The sequence below is a fragment of the Giraffa tippelskirchi genome, chromosome 12 (assembly GCF_054371585.1).
Source record: "Giraffa tippelskirchi isolate mGirTip1 chromosome 12, T2T-mGirTip1v1.2.pri, whole genome shotgun sequence".
Lineage (NCBI taxonomy): Eukaryota > Metazoa > Chordata > Mammalia > Artiodactyla > Giraffidae > Giraffa > Giraffa tippelskirchi.
Window position 1 is genome coordinate 149,122,612 of NC_137286.1, and position 23,517 is coordinate 149,146,128.

The 23,517-nt window shown below is 53.9% G+C and overlaps 1 protein-coding gene across 3 annotated transcripts in view; it reads right to left on the reverse strand.

The window, feature by feature from the left end:
* Positions 1–23,517, reverse strand: part of TUBGCP3 (tubulin gamma complex component 3) — a 32,931-nt gene that overhangs the window by 1,239 nt on the left and 8,175 nt on the right. The window contains exons 4-21 of one of the 3 annotated variants that reach the window (XM_081551499.1): positions 23,383–23,460; positions 21,692–21,879; positions 20,279–20,451; positions 19,414–19,532; positions 18,686–18,811; positions 17,736–17,804; positions 17,257–17,389; positions 16,593–16,759; positions 13,451–13,561; positions 13,039–13,147; positions 12,090–12,279; positions 10,855–10,990; positions 10,457–10,525; positions 8,545–8,680; positions 3,765–3,853; positions 3,544–3,675; positions 2,185–2,325; positions 320–436 (exon numbers count right to left, since the gene is read on the reverse strand). In XM_081551499.1, coding sequence (XP_081407625.1) covers positions 320–436; positions 2,185–2,325; positions 3,544–3,675; positions 3,765–3,853; positions 8,545–8,680; positions 10,457–10,525; positions 10,855–10,990; positions 12,090–12,279; positions 13,039–13,147; positions 13,451–13,561; positions 16,593–16,759; positions 17,257–17,389; positions 17,736–17,804; positions 18,686–18,811; positions 19,414–19,532; positions 20,279–20,451; positions 21,692–21,879; positions 23,383–23,460 — 2,283 coding nt within the window. Of the gene's footprint in view, positions 1–319; positions 437–2,184; positions 2,326–3,543; positions 3,676–3,764; positions 3,854–8,544; positions 8,681–10,456; positions 10,526–10,854; positions 10,991–12,089; positions 12,280–13,038; positions 13,148–13,450; positions 13,562–16,592; positions 16,760–17,256; positions 17,390–17,735; positions 17,805–18,685; positions 18,812–19,413; positions 19,533–20,278; positions 20,452–21,691; positions 21,910–23,382; positions 23,461–23,517 lie in introns of all 3 variants that reach the window. The other 2 variants (XM_081551498.1, XM_081551497.1) reach the window with 2 other exon arrangements.

The following is a 23,517-nucleotide window of genomic DNA, read 5'->3' on the forward strand; positions in this document are numbered from 1 at the left end:
GAAAAGGCACCTGCTGTTTTAATTCCGAGCAGGAAAGCCCAGGGCTACACTGCTCGCCTTCCACCTGACTGGATGCCCCGACGGGAGACACTCGAGAACTTAAGGAGCAGACGCGTGCTGGGAACCAAGGCCTCAGGGCCCCAGGCCAGGGCTGAGTCACTAGTGGGGCCCCCGCTCACACCGCAGACCGTCCTCCACTCGGGGGAGGCGCCTGGGAGCTCTGACCTGCCTCTGAGCCGCAGAGACGAGGCCGTGCGGCCTGTCTGTCCCCCGACAGCACATGTCCCTTGCGGGGACAGCACAAGGTCTAGACACGCACCTGGTAGAAATGGGTCAGGATTCGCAGCTGGGAGCACATCTTCGGGATGGACTCCCGGAACTCCTGGACCTTCTGGTTCTCTTGCTCCTCCTCTGCTGCCGTCACGCCCCACTGGCCCTGAGTCAGGAGAACCAAAAGTCAGACTCCGGACACAGACGCCCGCAGGCTGGGGTAGACGTGGTCGGGGAGCTGTTTCAGGGCCGTCTCCTCGCAGTTCTGACGCATGGGGTCGTGGACACGTGGCCGGGAAATCACCCTGCTGCTGCACCATGGGGCAGAGGCCAGGACACCCCGCTCCGAGACCATGGTGTGCACACGTGCATGCAGGTATGTGGGGGGCGGCGGCTCGGAGAGCAAAGCGCAGGGTGGGCTCCTGCTGGAAAACAAGACTTCCAAACACGAGACACACAGAAGGATCCTGTATGTATCCTGGACACCTGATCACACATGTGGGTGCTCCAGGAAGCTGGGAGACGGCAGAAAACAGCTCCCCGGGTCCCTGCACAGGCCCTTCAATGTGCAGGGGACTCGGGTCTGACGGCGGCTTCCCGGGTCACGGCCTTCTGAACGCTGATCGTCCCCCAGGCACGGTTTCAGCTCTGCCGTCTCCTGCCATCCCCAAGCACACCTGGACACAACGCACTGAACAAGCCGCCTCACCACGCAGGTCTGCTCCATGAGGCACTGGCAGCTACAGCGGGTACCATCTGCAGAGGGGCCTGGGCCCAGAGTGCAGGCTCACGGCTCCCAGGAAGGGCAGGTTCTCCAGGCCAGGGGCGGTCTAGGAGTCACAGCGCGGCTGGCTTTCCCAACACTGCCTGCCTGCCAAGCAGCTGACACGCACAAGCATGTGAAAATGAGGTGCTCCAAGGAGTGTGTTTCCTTATTATCACTCCCACTTTGTGAATCAGGAAACTAGGCTCCGGCAGGGCAAGTCAGCAAAGGCAGGAAGCCGGTGATGGATGTGGGCTTCCTCCGCCAGCTGTGACGTCTCAGCTACAAACCCTGCTCCTGGCAGTGCAAGCGGAGTGAACATGTGTGCAGGAGACACACAGGATCCTTCTGTGTGTCTCGTGTTTAGAAGCCTTGTTCTCCAGCAGGAGCCCACCCTTGCTCTCTGACCCCCCCCCACACACATGGGTACATGCGTGTGCACACCGCGGCCTCGGAGCAGACATCCCAGGCTCCCCCCATGGTCCAGCAGCGGGGTGATTTCCCAGCCGCGTGTCCACGACCCTGTGCGTCAGAACTGCAAATGACGGCCCTGAAACACCTGTCTCCACATACGCTGAAGACAGCGTGCCGGACACACTGGAATCTTCCAAGTTACACCCCCACTGACACAGACAAGGAAATACTCAACAGAGAACTGAACGGCATCAGCTGAAAAGCCATCTGCCACCCCAAGAACAAGCACCTTGGAAAAGCCAGAGTCTGTACACATTATATCCAATACAAGAAATCAAATGAAGACCCAAACTTATTCAATTTTTGTATTTCAAGGTCATAACCGACATGAAATACTTCAGTGAGGTCACTAAAAAGAGCCAAAGTGCAGAAATCGGGTTCCTGTGTGCACACGTGTGTCCACCAGATCCAGATGAGAGTGTGCAGAGTTAGGTACCGCCCAGCGGAGACACCGATGCAGAAGGACATCTGGACACTCCCTGAGGGACACTGGCCAGAGACCCGATTTCCCATGAACTTGGCCTTCGCTTGTTTTTAAGCTGGGTGACAGTGACCACCCAGCTCACTCAGGACCCAGCGGGACATGAGGTGACCACAGCAGAGTCCCTGCGGGCTTGCAGTTTCCACAGTAACTGCTTACCACCTAAACCAACATGCCAGCCACCCCCAAACCACACCTCAGCTTCCCGCTGCTTCTTCTTGTCCTCAAACTGCAAGCGTCTCTGCAGCTCCTCCAGGGCGGCCCTGCAGATGGCATCCTGCGTGCTCTGAAGCTCAATGATCTGGTCGAACACGGCTCTCAGCTGGTTGAGAAGAGCCTGGAGAGAGAGGATAGCCTTTTCTCTTATGAACAGAGCCCCCAACATATGTATTAATTACCATGCGTTTCAAATAAAACACTATTAGCGAAAAGCCACCATAAACCCAGACATCGACTCTGACTCTCAGGGGCTCTTTAGCCGTTCTCACTCATCCACACACATCCGGTCCCGCAAGCACACGAGCCCTGAGCCACCACAGTGACGGGAGCGGCCAGAGCCAGCCCCGCCCACGCCACTTCCTGTCCCCACAGCGACCTCGCGAGCCCCATGTGCTGCCCAACCCCTGGAGCCCAGAGCCACGTTTGCAGTGCAGCTACTCTGAGGATAAGAAACGGGAAAGCATCTTTTTTTTTTTGGTGACACATGCCAAAACCAGACCCAGAGAATATGAGAGAAAATTCTTTAAAACATGTAAACAGATTCTGCAAGGTTTTTTAGAAAACCATACCACACCATGCTTTGCACCAGAAATGAAAGGATGGTTTTGAACAAGTGTGACAGCAGGTCTGCCTAATTCAAAGTATCTTTGCCCAGACACAGATGGCTAACCAGCAGACTCAAAAACTCAGACGGAAGGAAAGGCCTTGCAAACATCACAGTCCCCAAAAGGGCCTGTGAGGCGAGCGGAGGTTTACTGGGGAGCGGCCCTCAGCAAGCCTGACATGTCACTGAAGTCACACAGTTAACATCGAAGGTGCACTTGAAATTCTACTTCCTACTTCACGTTTATCTCAAGTGAAAGCAAAGTGTTGCTTATTTCCCCAGATTTTTTAATAAAATCAAAGCTCCCAGAAGCCTCAGCACACGTACGACACAACATTCAGAGCAGGGCCTGTAGGAGGGACTGTCAGCAACAAGGGGGTCCATCCTGACGGATGGCCTGTCCTGACTCTGCAGCCAGGAGCCCAAGGCCGGGCTTCCACCCGCGCCCCGACGGAGGAGCAAGCCCTGAACGCTTGTTCCCGAGCTGCCTGGGGGGGTGTGGGGTCAGAGGCCACTGTCCATCAGGACGGCTCCCCCGCCAGGAGCACACGAGGATGGCACTGCCACCCCAGGAGGCGGGTGGGCACTAGCACACTCTCCCCGCCTCATGCCCGCTCCTGCGCCAGCCCCGCCGCTCCAGCCCCGCCGGGGGACCCAGACCACACACACTGACCCACCACCGCGACGGGCTCGCTCGGGGGCAGCGGGCAGGACTCCGTCCGTCCGCCTTACCCTGGAGTCGGCGTCCAGCAGGCAGCGGGAGGTGACGGTGCCCAGGAAGGCCTCGTGCGCAGCGATGATGTGGTCCAAGTCCTGCGCCTGCCGCACTTGGTTCCAGAGCTCATCCCAAGAGCACTCGAGCACCTGGAGCCAACACCAAGGGCCCGAGGGGAGCTGGCGGCACGGCCCGGCCCGGCCCGGGGATGGCGCGGTGCGGGCTGACCGGGACCTACCTCGAAGGTGATGTAGTACTGCATCTGGTGGATGAAGTGGACCATCTCGGAGGCCAGGATGTGGCAGTGATGCAGCACCCCGGAGAACTCTGCAAGAGAGCGGGGCGGCCGTCAAGACGCCGGGAGGCCGCAGGGCGGGGCGGTCCTCCTGAGCGCCAGGCTCTGACGCTCGGCCCGAGGCCGGCAGCCTTCCCGAGCCAGTCTCCGCACTCAGACAGACAGGGCCACCCAACCCAGCAGCGCTACCACGAGGATCTAACAAGAAACGCAAAAAACAAAGTTTAACTGAATTTGAAAACTGAAGAGAACGTTTATTTTATAATAATGCGGTATCTTGAATAAGATCAGTTTTATGGTTTCTTTACAAATAAGTCAGTCTGCCTGCAGTGTGTGAGACTTTTACCGTGCCCTTGCTATTTGGGGACAAAAATGACATCCCCTTAAGGAATATGACCTTGTCACGTCAGAGGAACGTGAACTTGGAGGGGATGGGCAGAGTCCAGACTCCACTCCTGTTCTTTATAAAACCAGCAAAAGGCTGGAGGGTCACCAGGGAGCAGCCGCCGTCTGCTTGGACTTTTCACTCTTATTCAGGGACTCCGCTGGACTATCATGGGACACCACTGTCCCAAAGGGCCCCAACAGGGACCAGCACTTGAGGGACACCTACAAGGAGACATGACCCGAGTCAGATCTGGCACACCGCTGGGGCCGCTCCAGGCCTGTGCTGAGCCGCCCAGACAACCCGCTCACTGCAGCTGCGGCTCCGGGAGGAACCGTCCGTGTCCCTCCTCAGAGAGGAGCAACCACGCAAGACTCGCGAGCAGGGTGAAGAGAACTGTGCGCCGTGAACCCGACACGCCTCCCGCTGGACCCGCCAGGCCCGCTCGGCAGCACACAGCTTGGCAGACACCAGGAGGGACCACCTCCCCTGCGGCTGACCCAGGCGTCAGACCGTCTGTGATTCTCTACTGCCCCCTCAAGGCTGCAGGAGCAACTTCAGGGCTGGCTTTAGACACATCAGCTCTCAAGGGTTGACCCCTCCTGGCTTGGCCGGCCTCTGAGCATCTTCACCAGATGCGTCTGCCAACTGGAGATGTGCCGGAAACGGCCTTGAGAGCTGTTAAAAATACAAAAGTGCCCTAAAACCAGGTAGTCACAATTCAAAATCACCTCCTTCCACTTGGATCCACAGCTGATGCAGCGGTATTTAAAAGCGACTTCACCAAACCACCCACGCGACTCATTCCTCGAGGCTCGGGAGTCAGAGGACACTGGTAGACCTCAGGGCTCCCCTGGATTCAGGGCCTCCGATCAGGGTCAGGCCTCCTGCAGGCCCGTCTGGCATCCACCGTCCACTGGGGCCCCTGAGCGCTGCACAGACCCCTTCCTGATGGCCGGCCCAGTGGCTGGGTGAGGCACTGAGGCAGGAGGTCAGGACCCAGCTGAGCCCACAGCCCCGCTGGGCAGTGCTGCCCAGCAGCTGGGCACAGAGCTAACCACCCGGCTTAGAAGCCGGCAAACAAGACAAGGCATCACAGGCGTGTAGTCACTGAGGACAACCTACTCATCCACAGGGACACAAACGAGACCAGAGGGAAGTCACAACGGAGAACGCCTAGCGACCTTAGCACCCTCCACAAGCCCGAACCACGCCAAGCGCAAGACAAACCGTTACCGTATTCATCACCAAGAACGGAAAACAGTCCCGCGGTGACGGGGAGCCAACCACTCCTCCTTGTTCAGTTTTATTTCCAACAAGGACCGAAAAGGGGGCTATCTGAACACTATTCTTTGGGGAGGGGGCCTCCCTGCACTTCCCCCCCAACCCCCGACACAACGGCTGAGAAGGAACACAGGAAGCTCATTCACCAGTGGTCTGGACTTCACCTGTCCGTCTCACCTGGTGACATCTTATCTGAAATATAAATCCAGTTGCCACTAAGAGCAAGTTTTTCAATTCACTGAATCTAATGAAAGAATTTCCATTTCTTTTTAAAGAAAAAAAATCTTTAACCATTTCAGATCAATATTCTATTTTTGTCCACCTAAATGGCAAATTATATATATATATAAAAGGATTTAAACATCTAGGCAGACCATTATCAAAAACTCTTCTAAGCAAATCACTTTCAGGCGTAACTATTTATTCCAAACAACTGACCTTGATGCACATTATTACAGTGATGTCTGGGATGGCCATCACTGACAGTGGGCAGGCGACCAGACAGGCTCACGTGTGAGGGGCTCACAGGCCGTTCACAGGAGCATTTTGTGAGTCTTCCCGTACTTCTGCCTCAGATTTACAGTGGGAAGGACATTTCTAAACCTGCTGTATTAACAAGACAAACCACCTGAGGGATCGCTGCTCACCAAGTTGCCTGGCCATTAACAAGTAAAATACTTTCCTATAAGTTAAGTTGAAAATAAGAACACTGCACCCCAACAGAATCAAGGGCAAAAAGGGCAATTTGCTGGAAAAAGGAACACAGATGACACAAAGAAGAGTGTTCCCAGTCAGAGGCGACTGTAAAGCGCTAACGGGAATCAGAGTGGACCCCAGGGTCTCCTCGGGGGTGCAGAGGCGAGGGCTCTGCACGTCCACCGCAGGGGGACAGGCTTCATTCCTGGTTGGAACTAAGACCTCGTACGCTCAGGGGCACAGCCAAAACAATGAGCTTAAAATAATAAATAATACAAATAAACAAAATGAACCTCCATTTTCACCTATCAAATTGACAATTTGAACATAATATCCAATGTCAGCCTCACCCCCCAAAAAAACCCCAGACAGCAACACAGACAACTTTCGACCAGTGAGAGCTGTGCTCATCGGGGTGTGAATTAAACTGGCTCAGCTTTCCTGAAAAGTAATCTGACAGTATGTACCAAGAGAGTCAAAATGTAAATACTAACAAATGTAAATACTAGTAAGTATACAGGAAGAGCAAGAGGCATGCCTGTTAACCCAGCAATTCCATTTCCAATTCACCTATTCTAAAGAAATATTCAGAGGTATATAAATATATATTACAAAAAGCTCATGGCATTATTTATATTAGTGGAAAATAGTTAAAAAAAAAAAAACCTACTAACCAAAGGGAAAAGATAAAATATGTCCACATGAGGCAATATTATGATATCGAAAATGTTTCACAAGAGGTTTTAATGACAAGGGAAAAGGTTCAGTGAAAGAAGCTGAAATTGAACACGACATAATAGAATTAAGTTATGTTAAAACTACACAGAAAATTGATCAAATGTATTAGTTATCTCCAAGGACTAAACTCATTGATGATTATGCAAAATAACAGAAAAGCCAATTCACACAGACATTGCTGACACTCCAATGAGAAAACGCATCACAACCAGCTAACACTCTAAATCGCTATAGAGCTCAGACTTTCCCACATCTATAAGTATTACAGTTGCTTATTTTGAAGGAAGAGTGAAATAATGACACAGTCTATACATCACACTGAACGGACCCAAATCAGAGAGCAGGGAGGATGGGAACCCCAGGCCCACGGGGAGGAGGACAGGGCAGAGGGAAGGTGGGGCGGGCAGGGAACACGGCAGGCTAGGCAGCGCACGGCCACTGGAAGGTGGATGCTAAGGGCATTTACCATCCACAACCACGGCAGGATCTGAAAGGACACGTCCCCTCTGGCCTCCTCCTCAGCTACTTCAGGGGCCCCACTATCCACCTTCTCAGAAATGAGCTCAGAGGAAGCCAAGCCAGGAGCATAAGGGCACCACGGGCCACCGGCCGGGTCCCGGGGGTACGGGCAGCGAGGACGCCCAGCAAGCCCTTGACTCTGCACAATCAGACAGGGCTGGGTGCCCGCCAGCCCCAGCCTCAGGGCTGCCCCTGATCTGAACTCCGGGAGCCTCGGCCTAGTGAGCAGGCAGAGCCCACGTGGGCCCCTTTACAGAACCTGCTTCCACCAACCAGAGGACTAAGGGTATGAACCAACTGTTCTTCTCTGGCAACATCACTGGGGGAAATACTCTCTCAAAGGTTCTGACCAAATCCCTTTCAATATGCTGCTGCTGCTAAGTCGCTTCAGTTGTGTCCGACTCTGTGCGACCCCATAGACGGCAGCCCACCAGGCTCCCCCATCCCTGGGATTCTCCAGGCAAGAACACTGGAGTGGGTTGCCATTTCCTTCTCCAATGCATGAAAGTGAAAACTGAAAGTGAAGTCGCTCAGCCGTGTCCGACTCTTAGCAACCCCATGGACTGCAGCCTACCAGGCTCCTCCGTCCATGGGATTTTCCAGGCAAGAGCACTGGAGTGGGGTGCCACTGCCTTCTCCGCCCTTTCAATATAAAGACTTCAAAATTACTCACAACTGAAGTCATTCAATATTTACAACATTAAAATAAACTTGACTATCTGACATGAGTTTTATTACAGCTTTTAATTGTAAAATAATATTATAAAATCTTTTCACGTTCTGGTTTATGAAACAAACCAGTATATAAAGCAATTCCCAAATAGACTTTAATTAAAACACTAATAAGTGAATTTTAAATGAGCTGGTGATTTACTGAACGGCTTTCTTTCCTTATAATATTTTTTTAAACATGTATGAACACTATATGATTCTGTAAGAAACGTCAGGGCCTAAAAAAAGCTAATGACTCAATTTTTTTTTCCTGATTTGCACTGAAGTCAAGATAGCGACATTACAAAGGAGCCTCTTCACAAAAGACAACCCCAACAGCACAAGAAGAGACCATTCTTCAATCTCTTTCAGGACGTGGGTGGCGGTCACCTGGCAAGCTTCTCAGGAGCTTGGCGTTGCACATGTGCCCCTTGCGGATGTCCGTGAGGATGTACTCCATCCGCTTGGCCCGCCACAGGAAGTTGAACGCCCGCAGGTAGTGGCTCATGCACTCTCGAGTGAACACCTGCAAAGAGTGGAGCACAGACTGAGGGGACCCCAGGGCGCAGGGCTCCTCCCAGGCCCCAGGCTCCTCCCAGGCCCCAGGCCCCAGGGCGGGGCTCCGTCTTCCTCTCATTCCTAAAGCAGAGAGCCAGAGGACACAGAGCCAACTCGCACAACTTCTGAGCGGTATGTAAGCGCATACACAGTACGTTTTAGGAAAGCTTCATCGTGTAACAAGCACGCTGACCACTAACATGCCAGAGCACACTCAACGGCCCGGCCTGATGACCAGAAGTTCTGTGTGACAGCCATTTAGCTGAGCACGTACCAACCCAAGACGAACGCCCACCCTAGGGCTGGAGGGCAAAGGCCAGACGGGCAGCGGCCTCTTCCCCCAAGTCCCCGGGGGACCCCCACCAACCCATTACAAGACCCTCTGTCCTTCCAACCCAGACTCTCCCATGACACCACCAACCCACTGGAGATGGCGCGGAAACCGACACCTATTAGCCACAGGTAGGATCTATCCCAAATTTCTTTTCAAATAAATCTACGATACAAACTTCTCCTAACTCTACTCAAGCTTTTAAAAATCTAAAATTCTGAAGACATAACACTGCATGATCGATCGTTTATGCACCAGGTATGTAGTGCACACCCTCACTACTACAATAATTAAGTAATTATATATGCAGACCAAGTTCAGTTTAGCTATTACTCCAGACACATTTTGTGAAATAATCGAGGCAGCTGGCTTTGCTATGGTATCATTTATGCTACAAAAAAAACACATCAATATACTTAACATGGTAGATGATATGACAGTTTCCAACGATTTGTTAAAATATCCGGTCTTGTACACTAAAATCACTAAAACTGTTTAATATATACATCAATGGGGAAAAAACTAATTTGAATATGATCCAAAATTAAGCTTGAGAGCAGCTATGTATTGAAAGCACAGTAGCTTTGGTCTAGGAATCTGTGTGTAAAAACCTGCCCAGCAGCTGCCACCTCGGAGCAGACGGACAGCCGCGGGGGAGCCGGCCTTCGGTGCCGACGCTCCACGCGGCCGGGCAGGGCCGGGCCACCCCACAGGCAGGCCAGCCAGGACCCCGCCCGCAGAGGCCACCAGGAAGACGCAGCAGAGATGGGGACGCGGCCTCTCAACGCAGTCTCTCCCGAGAATGAGAGGAAATGGGTGTCTGCCTTCAGTACTTCAGAGTGAAAGTGACAAACAGGGTCAGAGGGATCTCGGTCAAGGACATTCACCTGAGTCTGCGTAAGACAGACTGGGCGTGAAGAGGGTGTCTGACTACAGATGCGGGAGAGAGCCCTGCTGGTCACTCCTCTGTGATCCAGGAACCATTCAAGGAAACGGTGCTTTTCTTTAAACACAGTAAAAGCACCACAAACAGGACAGCTATTTCTTCAGTTGTTTAAACGCATAAGAAACATCAAATTTCATGTAAGTAGTAAAAATACGACTCCCCTAAAATACACTTCATAGTTTGCTTCAAATGACCCTAAATTAGTTGCTCCAGTCTAAGAATAATAGAACAAAATGAATAATCCATTTATTAAGTACCTGTTGAAATCTACGATAGGATAAATGATATTTTTAAGAATTCTTAAAATAATAGCGCACTTTAGCACTCGGTGACTGTTACACACACACACACACAATCCTGGCTCGGGTATTTATTCAGCGGGTGTATCTTGGTGCCAAGTGATCACTTCAAAGAGAAGCTGTTGGAGAAAAAGCAGCTCTGAAGCCGCGAGCGCCCGGGGGTCTTACAGTGGCGATGGGGCCGTCCACATGGTAGTCCAGGCTGAACACGTCCCAGCCGGTGTCCCCCGGAGAGACCTGGGCGAGAACACACACCACTGCAGGGCTTCCCGCCCCCACGCGGCCACGGCCCTCATGCCAGTCACACCCCAAAGAAAAGATGCAAAGGTGAAGCGCTATTTCTAAACCCACTCAGCGGTCTGGAGCACCAGCCGCGGGCAAGCAGAGCCGCGCGTCTGACCCCACGCACCCTCGCATCTCTACAGTGATGGGCACGTGAGGGGATGGAGGGCGTTTCCGGCTCCCATTCACCACCACAGCCCCGACCAGGGCAGACATGACAGCAGGCTTTCACCCCCCACAGAGGACACTGCCCCGCGGGCCCCCGGGGGACCCGGAGCCGCTACCTCCAGCAGCCTCACGTCCAGTCGCTTGAGGATCTCCGGGCTGTCAAACTGGGCGTTGGTGGCTCTGACGGCGGTCTCCAGGATTCCAGTCAAGTTGTGCTGGTACAGAGTCGTAGCTGGTCGGGCAAGCTCTGGTCTTCACAGATTTTTATAAAAGTAAAAGAGACCATTACTTGAATTCACAATAATCTTTGGAGAAACTTAAAATTATAAAGAGCTCAAATTACAGAAACTGAAAAGACGAATGGGAACAACCCAGCACAGGAACAGAGTCCCGAAGGGGCTGTGAGTGAGGCTTCAGCAAGCACCGCGGGGGGGGAACAAATTCAGCTTAAAATTGGGCCTTGAGTGCTTTGATTCCTAAACACTTAAACACGCCACATGTTACACAGTTTCTAACTTAAGCCCAGCCTTGCAGCAGCACGAACCCCTGGAGCCGCCTGCAGGTTTACCGGGGGAGGACAGGCCTCGGTTAAATCAGAGCAACTGGACGTGTGGACGCCACGAAGCCGCACTGTCCGCAGACACCGAGGATGAGCGACATCTGCGTCCCCACACTCGACGCGCGCACCTCTCTGACCTGGCGCGGCTTGAGGTTAAGAGCACAGCCCGCCCTCCCCAGGGGTGCGCAAACTGCCACCGCAGCCTCCACGGCACACGCTGTCAGCAGGAAAGGGGGAGAAGAGACCAACAACGCCAGCGTCGCTCAAGTGACCTGAGGCAAGCTGGCCGGGGAGGCGCCTCCTTTTAAATTAGCAACGGAAATGCACCTTTGTGAAGAAAGGGAGCTTTCGTTTGATACCAAGGATGAGACGCTCTCATTATTAAAACCCAGCGCAAGGCAAACACGGTTACGTCGCCCAGATGACGAGACCTGTTAACACGGCCCCTAAAGGTTCAGAAACGCCCGTGCCCCGTCCCGCCCACCCTCACGCCTGCTCCCCCCACACACTCCCATGTGCTCTACAGACAACTCTCACCAAAGCTAAGCCAACAGAGCAGGCCACACGCCCTTCCACGTCCGCCGGGGCCTGTGTTCACAAGGCGCACGCGCCTCTGCACAGAGCCAACAGAAGCAGAGGGACTGACGTGACAGTGTGACAAGACTATCTCCCAAGGTCCCACGAGCGTTCGACAAGTTTCCTCTAACGCCGCTCGCCCTTCTAACAACTGCAAGAGCCTTGGCCATGCTGAAACCTACTGCACACGTGTGGGAACGTCTAGCGCCGTCTTACTTGAGCAAGTCCATGAGGTGCCGGATGAAGTCCCCCTGGCCGAGCAGCAGGTACCGACGCACGGCCTGCATGTGGTCCAGCAGGCTGTACTTCCTGTTCAGGACGTCCAGGAGGTACTTGCTGGTCTCAAAATAAGCTGCGTCAATTTTCCCCTGAAACGCATTTTCCAAATCTGTGAATAAATCTGCAGCTGTGAAGAACAAAAGGGGAAAGCACACACACACATCATCGTGTTTCACGGAGGAGGAACGCGAGGCTCACACGCACACGCGTCAGTCCACGCCCGCCCGCGGCTCCGAGACAGGCTGCGGGAGCCGTGGGGGCCACCAGCACCCCCAGCTGTGACCCCAAAACGCTGCCAACGCTGGACATGGAGCAGACGCCTGAGTTCCCACCTGGGGGAGCCCAGAGGGCACTGCTCACCACTTCACGGATTTAAAGGTCACAACCCTTCCACAACAGAGCCAACTCCAGGCCGCACTGAAACCCTGGCTCAGAGGGCGCGGGGCTGGTCAGGGGTGATGGTGTCGAGCACGGTGTCAGAGCTGGTTTCGAGGATGAACCCGAGACGGCACGTGTTACAGGCGTCCTGGCCGTGACACTTCTTGGCGTGATGGCCAGGTCCCGTCAGCATGCAGCCACATCAGGGCATCACAGGCCCCGAGGAGGCCGGACACCGTCCAGGGCAGGTGGGGGACAGCACACGGGGCCCAGAGGGGCCGAGCCCTCAGCTGGTGCCCCCCCCAGCTTCGCACTGAGGAGGAGGGGCACCAGGAGCTGATACACACGAGGCGCTTCTTAATGCGGGTTTACACCCCCGCACCCCACAACCACTTACAAAATACATCTGAATACTGGATTCCACTTAAACATCCTAACGACACTTGAGCGAACGAGCAAAGACCCCCAGGGTTGACGAGCAGGCACCCTGTCACCATCGCCAGCGTACCGTCCTGCACGGACTCCGCAGACCTGGTCACGGTTATCATCTTTGTAGGGGGCGTCTGGTCGTGACAAACCTGGTGCAGGAAATTTATTGATTTTCCTATCAGAAGGACCTAAAAGAGGAAAACACCCTGGAGTCACCTTTATTCAGAATTAAAATGATCATACATCCAAGTTCTACAAACACTCAAAAGTCACAAATTTTTCTATTGACTGAAAACTACACAGCAGGAACGCTGGGGATGGTATCAAGTGAATCCCGGGACCTGAAAAAAATCTTACTGACAAAACACAGACAAATATATGTTGACGCAGCCAATTAACATACACTTCACCTCAAGAAGGCAAACCCTAAAAGGCCACAAGACCGTGTGTAACTACAGACTGGCCCTGACGCCCAAGCTGCAGGAGCCCACCTTCCGCGCCTGCTCCATCGTCATGAAGGACGGGATCATGGACGTGCGTAGCGTGTACTTGTCATGCCACAGCCGGTCCGTCTTCACGGTCGGATCCGACGCCACGAAGAACTGCAAGTGAGGAGACAGTGAGACACGACAAGGTGATGCTTCCGGCAAAGTGTTCACTAACTGCACAGCAGAAAACAAGCGATTCCAGACTCCAGAGACAGGGGGACCCACCATTTACAATCAAACTTGTTTTAAAGGGCATTTTGGAGAGATCTCTCTAAACACAATCACTCATCTCCCATTTCTTCTAACAAAAGGGAGCTAAGACAAGCTTTTTCCTTAAGACACGAGGTGGTCCTTCAATCACAGCCTCTGCTGTGTACATGGAGGGTGGCTGGGGGTGGTGCTAATCCACAGGGACTCTTCTCAGACCTCTGGGCCCATCTGAATTTTCAATTCGAGCTGACCCAGAGTATTCCCGCCCTTCTGCATCAATCAAACAGCTGTGTCTCCCCCTCCGGGGTGTCCGCCTCAGCCCTACAGGGGCCCAGGTCTGGAGCACAGGCGCCTCGCTGGAGGCACACAGCTCAGAGGATGGGCTGTGGCCAGCTCCTGAGCTGCACACGGCCAGCACCGGCCACCCAGCAGCGCTGCTGGGAGTGACCTGCTCGGGGCGGCTCTGCCCTGAGAACCGCTGCGCTTGGAAGCTTCCAGGTCCGCTTCCTCAGCCCCACCGACCCGTGCACCAGCCTGGGGGCTGACGGCAGAAAGGACACGGGAGGTGAAGGAGCCACCACTGCTCCAGCTCCTCTGCTACCGCAGTGAGGACGTCCTCCCCTTTCCCAGTTCCAACAGACTCGTGCTTTCATCTCTGTTAACTGCATCTTACCCTCTACATCCAAGTCTGCTTCCTTCCTGCTACACTCGTTAAGTTTGCTGTATTTTTTAGATTCCACATGTAAGGACTGATTCCATACAGTATTTGTCTTTCTCTGACTTATTTTACTTAGCATAATGACCCTCCAAGTCCATCCATGTTGCTGCAAATGGCAAAACCTCACTCTTTCCTCTGGCTGAGTAGTATTCTACTATAGATACACCACGTCCTCTTTCCTCACCCACCTGCTGATGGACACTTACGCTGCGTCTATACTTTGGCAACTGAAAGTAATGATGCTACAGACACCAGAGAGCACACCGCTTTTCAAATGAGCGTTTCTGTCTGTCAGGGGTGTACCCAGGAGTGGGGTTTCCTGAGAAACCTCTACACTGTCTCCATGGGGGCTGTGCCAATTTACATCCCCATCAACAGGTTCCCGTTTGGCCACACTCGCCAGCATCTGCCATTTCTTGTCTTTGATGACGGCCAACTTGACGGGTGTGAGGCTCCGTAACGTCTCACTGTGGTTTCGGTCTGCGTGTCTCTAACCATTAGTGATGCCGAGCACCCCTTCGTGTGCCTGCTGGCCATCTGTACGTCTCCTTTGGAGGAACGCCTGTTTCACAAGACTTTCAGGGCTCGACTCTTCCCCAACTAGTGGACCCAGAGGCAGTTTCAATAATGCCGCAGAAGCAGCAAAGCTCAGGCATCACCTAGAAGTTTTTCTTTCAGGGAAAAGGAGTGAAACTCCTCCCTGGGGGGCAGGTCAGTCCCACCCAGAGGGAGCCAGGGTGGGACTCTGGGCCTCACTCTGCAGCGGCAGGAGGAGAGGGGAGTGTCCCACCGGCGGGGAAACATGGGTGTTCCAGAGAGCTGCCTGGGAGGCCCACGGGATGAGCCCGGGCTCAGGGCCGGATGAAAAGCAGTCCTGCTCAGGGTGAGTCACGTGAAGCACCCAGAAAGGGGGATAAGCCAGTGGGGTGCAGGGTGGGTGGGGACAGGGCCCCAGCGCTGGAGACAAAGTCACATCAGCAGGTGCGCCCACCCCCCGCCCCCCAGGACTGACTGCAGAGAAGCTCAGAAACACACACATGGAGGCGCATGAAGGCACGGCCACCCCATTAACGCTGGTGAAGACACACAACTACGAAGAACACGATCTGCTCAGACGGGAGAGTCGCCGGGTAAAGTGCCATGTCCACACAGAGGCCACGCCACAGGGGGCTGCAGGGCCCCCAGAGCGCACGCACGGGGCCCCGTGTGACCCACCAGGGGACAGGGCCCCCAGAGCGCCCGCACGGGGCCTCGTGCCCTCACACCAGGGGACAGGGCGCCCAGAGTGCCCGCATGGGGCCTCGTGTCCTCACACCAGGGGACAGGGCACCCAGAGCACCTGCACGGGGCCCCGTGTCCTCACACCAGGGGACAGGGCACCCAGAGCGCCTGCACGGGGCCGTATGACCTCACACCAGGGGACAGGGCGCCCACAGCGCACGCACGGGGCCCCGTGTCCTCACACCAGGGGACAGGGCACCCAGAGTGCCTGCATGGGGCCCCGTGTGACCTCACACCAGGGGACAGGGCGCCCAGAGCGCCCGCACGGGGCCTCGTGTCCTCACACCAGGGGACAGGGCCCCCAGAGCGCACGCACGGGGCCCCGTGTGACCCCACACCAGGGGACAGGGCCATCTGCAGTCGCGTCTGCTTCCATTACTCACAGTTTCACCCACGAGAAACGAGGTGAAACCAGGAGCCCAGGCACACGCCAGCGGCAGGACCTCCCACTGCCGCTCCGCCCACACCCACGTGCCAACCCCTGGGCTTTGCAAAGGTCAGGGCCAAGTTTATTCTAGAATTTGCATATTTCTTAACCGCTTACTGTGTGTTAAAAGCTACAACTTCCACCTAGTCCTCCCCTTTACTAACATAACACAGTGACAAGATCAAGTGTGGGGCCCTCTCTACTTCTGGTCAGAAGTCTGTGGTTTCACTGGGTGATTCTGGGTAACAGTGACTTGCACAAACACATCGCTTTCTAGCAGACCTAAGCGTGTTTCAGCAGGTAGAACACACACACACACGCATGAACAGCCTGGCCCAGCTAACCAGTGACCATGCGGAGCATGAGAGCACACGGTGCCCGCCTCCAGGAGGGACCGGGACTCAGGACGCGCAGGGCAGCGGGGACGTGGAGGACCATTTCCCACCGAGCACACACGGCTCTGCCCGGCGCGGCGGCGGGGGGACTGGCCCGGCCCGTGGCCGCCTCACCTCGTGGTGCGTGTCCTCCAGCTCGCCGTCATAGATCCAGCGGTACAGGAAGCTCAGGACGGGGTGCGACACCAAGCTGAGGATGTGCTGCACCAGGGACCGCATGGACGGGTCCCCCGTCTTGGTGTAGGCGTGGACAGCCGAGGCCAGCTCGCCTCCCTTCCTTCCTGGGGACACAGAAGCCAGCAGCTGAACACGGACGCCGAGGCGGAGGCGCAGAGACGAAGTGAGGGGAAAGAGCCAGGGGCTCCTGGCCAGGGAGCACGCGTGGTGAGGGAAGTGCCGAGACACCGGCCGGGGGCTGGGAGCGGCCCAGGCAGACGCACACACGGGGGCATGTGACCCGGCTGCTGAGCCAGGCCTGGGGTGGCGGGAGGCCTAGGAGAGGCTGCGCGGTAAGAGCAGCACCAACGAGCCCCGTGAGCCTGCGGGGCTCCGGAGCCCAAGAGGCCTCTGGGAAACAGACCCCCTCCCCCACCTCATCTCAGCGAGGTCCTGAGCGCCACAGGCATAAATCCTGGCCCACTGCTTATTCCCCCCTGAAAGTCCAAGTCTATCAATCTGTCTTTGGTAGCATCCTTCTGGCTGTTACGCATAAAGGGCAGACACAGAGACAAGCCTCAGTGACATTCCCTAGAGCTGCCTTGAAACAGAGCAGAAGGACCTTGGCAGTGGTCCACCAGGGCCGCCAGGGTCTTCAGTCTTATCTTGGGGTCGTAGGTCCACACCAGGAGGCGCCGGAGCGTCAAGCTACTCTCAAGGCCCAAATTCACACCCTGATCATCCTCCAACTGCAGCTGAAAGACAAGAACAAAAGAACACGTGAGGACAGCCACCCAGGAGCTCAGTCACGTCTTAACTCACGTAAAGTCCCGGGGCAGGGGTGATCCTCACGTAAACGAGACAGAGGGCCTCTACGAGAGGACAGAGGAGGTCATCAAGATACAGTAAGTCTGCCTCAGGGGAACGGGACCCTGAAAGTGAGCCGCGAGCTGACTCCAGGACACGCCACAGCTCTACAGGGCCCAATCCTTCCAACAGGACCACCAAATCTTAAACTTAATGTAGGAGGAAATGTAGGAATTCTGGAAAGTAGAATTTTGTAACATTTCAGATCATGATGAAATAAAAACAAGGGCTTACTTGGGAGTGCAAAACGGAGAGTAACCGGTAGTACTCCTTGAGTTCCTGGTGCAAGGCCGCACAGAAGCTCTGTGGAGAAGGAACAAGCAGGCCGTGGTCACTGCGCTCAGGACGGTCACCACGCAGCGACGCAGCCCAACTGCACAGGACGGCCCTCTGAGACAGAACTCAGGGCCCAGAGACGAGTCTGCTTCTGTCCACGGGTTTGTGCAGGTGAACCCACCACCATACACACAACTGACAGTGCTGGGGAGGTTGTCTCAGCACCGGGTACGCAGGAGCGCAGTGGAGAGGCACAGTGCCTTGCTCATAATCTGAAGGGTGTTCCCTTTAGACAGTGACACTGTATTTTTAGCTATATCCCTTTTAATCTGGTTCATGGAAGTACAGTTGATTTACAATACCGTGTTAGTTACAGGTGAACAGCAAAGTCAGAAAGATCCCTTGGAGTAGGGAATGGCAACCCACTCCAGTGTTCTTGCTGGACAATCCCATGGACAGAGGAGCCTGGCAGCCTACAGTCCATAGGGTCGCACTGAGTCGGACACAACAGAAGCAACTTAACATATATATAACCAAATCACTTTGATATATACCTGAAACACAATACTGTAGATCAATTATCCTTCAATTAAACAAATTTTTTTTTTAACTGCGAGAATCAGGTCAAAGGGAAAGCATTAAAATACGTAAAGTGACTCAGACAGGTCAGTGTTCCTAAATATTCATTAAACATTAAAAAAAAAATTCCTGTTTGATTACCTGTGTCAATATTTACTGTGTTTTTTATTTTCTTGAGTGGACACAGCTGTCACAGTGTATTATGAAACCTGCCTCATGTAAAAAGAACCCTCCTCGGGATGACTTTCATATGAGATTCTAAGGAGATTAAGCACTTCCCGAGGGGAATGTCACCCAAACTCCCAGCTGTCTCATCAACAGGAACACACCTGGCCGACAAGTCCGAATGAGCGGTCCAAACTCCTCTGGTCGGTATACTTTCTGATTTTATTGTGCAGCCACCCCAGCTCAGCCAGTCTCACAGCCGTATCCCTCAAGGATTTGTTCAGGTTTGCCTAAAAAGCAAACATGTCAACAGTTAAAAAAATACTTTTAACACTGGAATTATAATTATTACTTTTTTTCAACCACTTGTACTTTTATGTTTGTGATTCTTAGGCGTCAACACAAGAAACTTAAAGATAACTAACACACCATCCCTGAGGTGAAGACAGAGAGACCCAGGATACAGAGAGCGCCCTGCTGCAGGCGAGTGTCAGGCTGGAGGCCCGCCGCCCCCGGAGTGCCCGGCGTGGCGGGCTCCGGCCGTGATGTCAGCTGCCTGAGTCTCAGCTAAGAGACGCAGAAGGACAGAGGGTCAACAAAAAGGACTGTGAGAAAGGCAGGCTCCAGAGGGAGCAAAACTGAGCAGGAGCACCTCACATGGGACCCGCGTCAGCAGCAAGGATGTCAGGCCACCCGTCCGTCACACAACCCTGGCAGCGGTGTTGCAGGAGGGAGGAAGGGAACACGGAGGACCAGACAGCACGGGGGCCAGGACCCCCGCCTGCAGACCAGCCCGCCTCACTGAGCGGCACCTCCCAGACCAGAGGCTCCCGCCTGGCCCTGGGGACATTCAGCTGACTCGTGAGCACTGCAGCGGGTCCAGGGACCGCACCTTTCCCTCCACTTTGTAACAGTTGTCCACGCTGCTCATCTTGACGTTCCTGCCGTCTATGCCCTGGAAGACGTACAGGATGTCTCTGACCAGGGCGGCCTCGGTGACCTCCACAGCACCTGTAACACGGCGTCCATAAGGTGAGCTGCACAACACGATTCGTTTTAGGGACATATTTGCAACCAGAACAAAATTTAAAAGCTAAATGAGTTTAACATGAAAAAAAAATATGAAGTTATATTTAAAAAAAAAGGATTTTCTGAAAAGCATATGGAGATCCTATAGTATCTCTTCCAAACGTCTTTTCTTGAAGACAAAGCAATCTGTGGGAGCTTAACATATGATCGAGGAGCAGCACAGATCAATCCCAACGGGATGGACGATTACTTCGTACGGTGTTAGAAAACTGACCGACTACACAGCAGGCATGTAAGCCTGGCTCCAACCCCACCACAGCAAAGGCGTTAACACACCAGACAGGGTTTACAAGCCCCACAAACCCTGGAACAAAGGCCAGCTCAGAATTTCGCTGTCACCCAACATCACAAGAAGGCAAGGCCCAGAGAGGCGAGGTTCCAGTGGGAGAGGCCCCGTCCAAGCACAGCGGGGCCCTCCAGGGCGGCCGCCAGCCCGGGGCTGACCCTCCACAAACACCAGATGACGGCCGGCCTGTCGTCAGGGAGGTGGGTGCACACCCAGGGCCGCGCTCGGCAGTCCTGAGGAGCAGGCAGGGCTGGGGGACACGCTCACGGAGACAGGGCGACAAGGCCAGACTCGAGGACTGAGCACAGGCACCCCCACAGCGGTGCGCGGGGACTCCTGTCGGCTGTAAACCCTGTAAAACCCGGAGCCCGTCCTCACTCACCGCCCGCGTCCCCGTCTCTCCGCGGCCGCGTCACGTTGCGGGAGGAAGCACTGGGGACGCCTTTGGAGGTAGTGGTTTGTGAGGAAGGCTGGCTTGCAGTCAACGTCCACGCCAGACGGGCGCCCAGCTGCTGCCGGAGACAGTCGCCCGTTCCCGAACCCGGGTGAGACTGTCTGAAAAGAGGAAGAGCCTGCTGGGTCCCGCACGCTAGGCTAGTCACAGAGGTCACTGAGACGCTGCAGACATGCTTCCTGAGCTACAACACTGAGCCACTGACTCGTGTGAGCCTGAGACGCCGCACGGCCATCCCTCCCCGGCGCGTCAACAAGGAGCCGCCAGCCCCCCAGGGCACCCCTCCTGTGTGCTGCACAGACCTCCCAGCGCAGTCACAAGCCGACCTGGCTCTGCCTTCAAACATCCACATACATTACCCAGCTAAGACCCCTCTAGAATTCACTACTGATTTTACCCTAGAAACCCACACCGTTCATGCAGTCAATGTTTGTTCAGTAAAAACCGAGGATACTGCCTGCCCCCCGCCCTGTCCTCACGATCGCTCAGCCGTCACAGCACTTGATGCAAACAAACAGTGTGATCTGCAATCAGCATTAAACACACAGCAACACCAACCGTAAGGAGCGACCCACCCCAGGTCAGGACGGTGTTCGGTGACCCAAGCGCCCCGTGGGCGGCCCACCAGGGAGCTCCAGAAGGAACCAGAAACAGCCAGACTTCCTCCCCGACCTTGGCAGGGGAGACACTGAATCGAACTATGGTTTTGAATATAGTTCTAAATTTAAGAAAAATTCTAAAAGACCACTTCAGTTCACAGTTCTCTATACCACTTTTTCAGTATCATGACAATAATTATTTCAACTACTTATATTAAAGGTGAAAATAAGCAAGTCTGTTTCTGCCAGACTCTTTCACCGGAATATGAGTCTGAGGTTGAATTTTGCGGCACATGATGCTGTTTTCTAAAATGAGACTCTGTTTCTCATCCACATGTCTGGTATACACATTCTGTTTTCCAATAACTTTAATAAAATTTCACTTGAGTAATACAATGACATAACTATCAACGGATTACGCTCACGTGGAAAACATCGTCTGATGGCGGACACGGGAGCCTAGCACTCAGTTCCCACCAAATGAAGGCTCCGCACACCTTCCTGCAAGCAGGCCTGTGCCCGCAGAAGGTGCATTACCGGGTCAGGAGTCGGCCGACCCAACAGCCAACGTGGATAGAAGTGACCCGGAGTGCATGTTTAGCCGGGTGACTCCCACCACAGAGCACGTGAGACCCAGGGCAGACAGCCCGGACACGCACGAGGCTCTGAAGACAAAACGCCAGACTGAGACCGAGGCCGCTGCCTCCTTGACCACGGAGGACCCACGCGCGTGCGGGCTTACCCCGGCAGCAGGGACGGGGGCGGCGGGGTCGGGCCGTTGAGGGCGTGCCCGCCGATGCTGCTGATCCCGCTGCTCCCCAGGCTGCCCGAGCTCTGGGCCGACTGGGCGCTGCGGTCCTGGTAGTTCAAGGGCAGGGTCTGAGGCCGGGCGTAGTAGTAGGGTGTCGAGTGGGCATCTCGTGGTAACGCCTGAGCAAACAGCGTGGCATAACTGGAGACCTGAAAATAAACGCATCATGAATGCAGACACAGAATCACATGACGCTCCCCAGTCGACAGCCAATTCATACTCCACCTCTATTTCTCTCTTGAGCGCCGTTTCTGTGCCTGGAGTCGCACAGGCGACCTCAGAGACAGTCCAGACCAGCTCCGGAAAGCAAAACAGAACAGGTCACACGAACGTCCGCCTTCCCAGTGCACCTGCAGGTCATGCTTACACTACACTACGTCTGCTGAGCAGACAGCAGCAGCAAGTCTCTAAAGCAACACGCACATCTTAAATACCTTATTGCTTAACAATGCTAACCATCATCTGACAAGGCACAGTTGCCACAAACCTTCAACTTTCAAAAAAACAAAATGCAGCATCTGCAAAGCACGATAAAAGATGTGCTGTATTTATTAAATGATAAATTAGTTGTATTTCTGAAGTATGCCTGAACCAATGAAAGTGTTAGAAAGCTTTCTAAATCCCAAGACTCCCACATGGTCTGGTAACTAAACACTTTATTCAGAAGCTAAGCAAACTAAAAGTCAAATAGTTACTCAAATAGCTTTAAAAGTCTGGCATTATCACATAAGGAAAGAAGGCGCGTTACTGAAGACTGTGGCTATACGGTAAATCTGACTCCCTTGTGCACGCTCTTCAACCTCCTAAACTCTCATTTCTGAAGCGGGGCACCTCATTACCCTAGACCCTCAGGGACTGGGGCAGCTGCCCAAACGCGCCTTCAAACATTGCACAGGTCAAAACCTGAACCCACAGACAAAGAACTTTTCAGGATGTAACAGTAATTAATGCTCATCATGATATCTGAGAACAAAAGAAAACCCTAAAAGATCTTCTGACTCAAAGAATAATGAAGCTGGGCTAGTAGTAACTTTACATAGTAAAACTCTGAACCCAGATAGCTCATACTCTACTTAACCAGACGTTATACTTGAAGTCATATTATAACAAGATTCTCAAAGACGTCCTAAGGAAACACAGCACATTGACTGCTGCTGCTGCTGCTAAGTCGCTTCAGTCGTGTCCGACTCTGTGCGACCCCATAGACGGCAGCCCACCAGGCTCCCCCATCCCTGGGATTCTCCAGGCAAGAACACTGGAGTGGGCTGCCATTTTCTTCTCCAATGCGTGAAAGTGAAGTCGCTCAGTCGTGTCCGACTCTTAGCGACCCCATGGACTGCAGCCTACCAGGCTCCTCCGTCCATGGGATTTTCCAGGCAAGAGTACTGGAGTGGGGTGCCATTGCCTTCTCCCAGCACGCTGACTAAACGCCCTTAAAAACAAAGAAAGAAAAAAAAAAAACTCCTGACCCTCATGTCCGCCCAGAAAACGAGACAAGATTTTTGCTTTCCTAATGTTATTTTCTTAAGTACAGAAGCCAATTCCTATCAAACCTTGGCATAACTGTCCCAACAAGACACCGTGCCTTCAGACGGCACCGCAGTGTGGAAGCAGAGCCTCACCTTGTCTGGCCGCCTGCGCGGGTCTTCACTGAGGCTTAACAAGAGGTAGAGAATTGACCATTTATTTTTCAAAACTCCCTGTTGAGAAAGAAAACATTAGAAGAAAGACTTTGTACTACTCTGCAGTCTTACCTT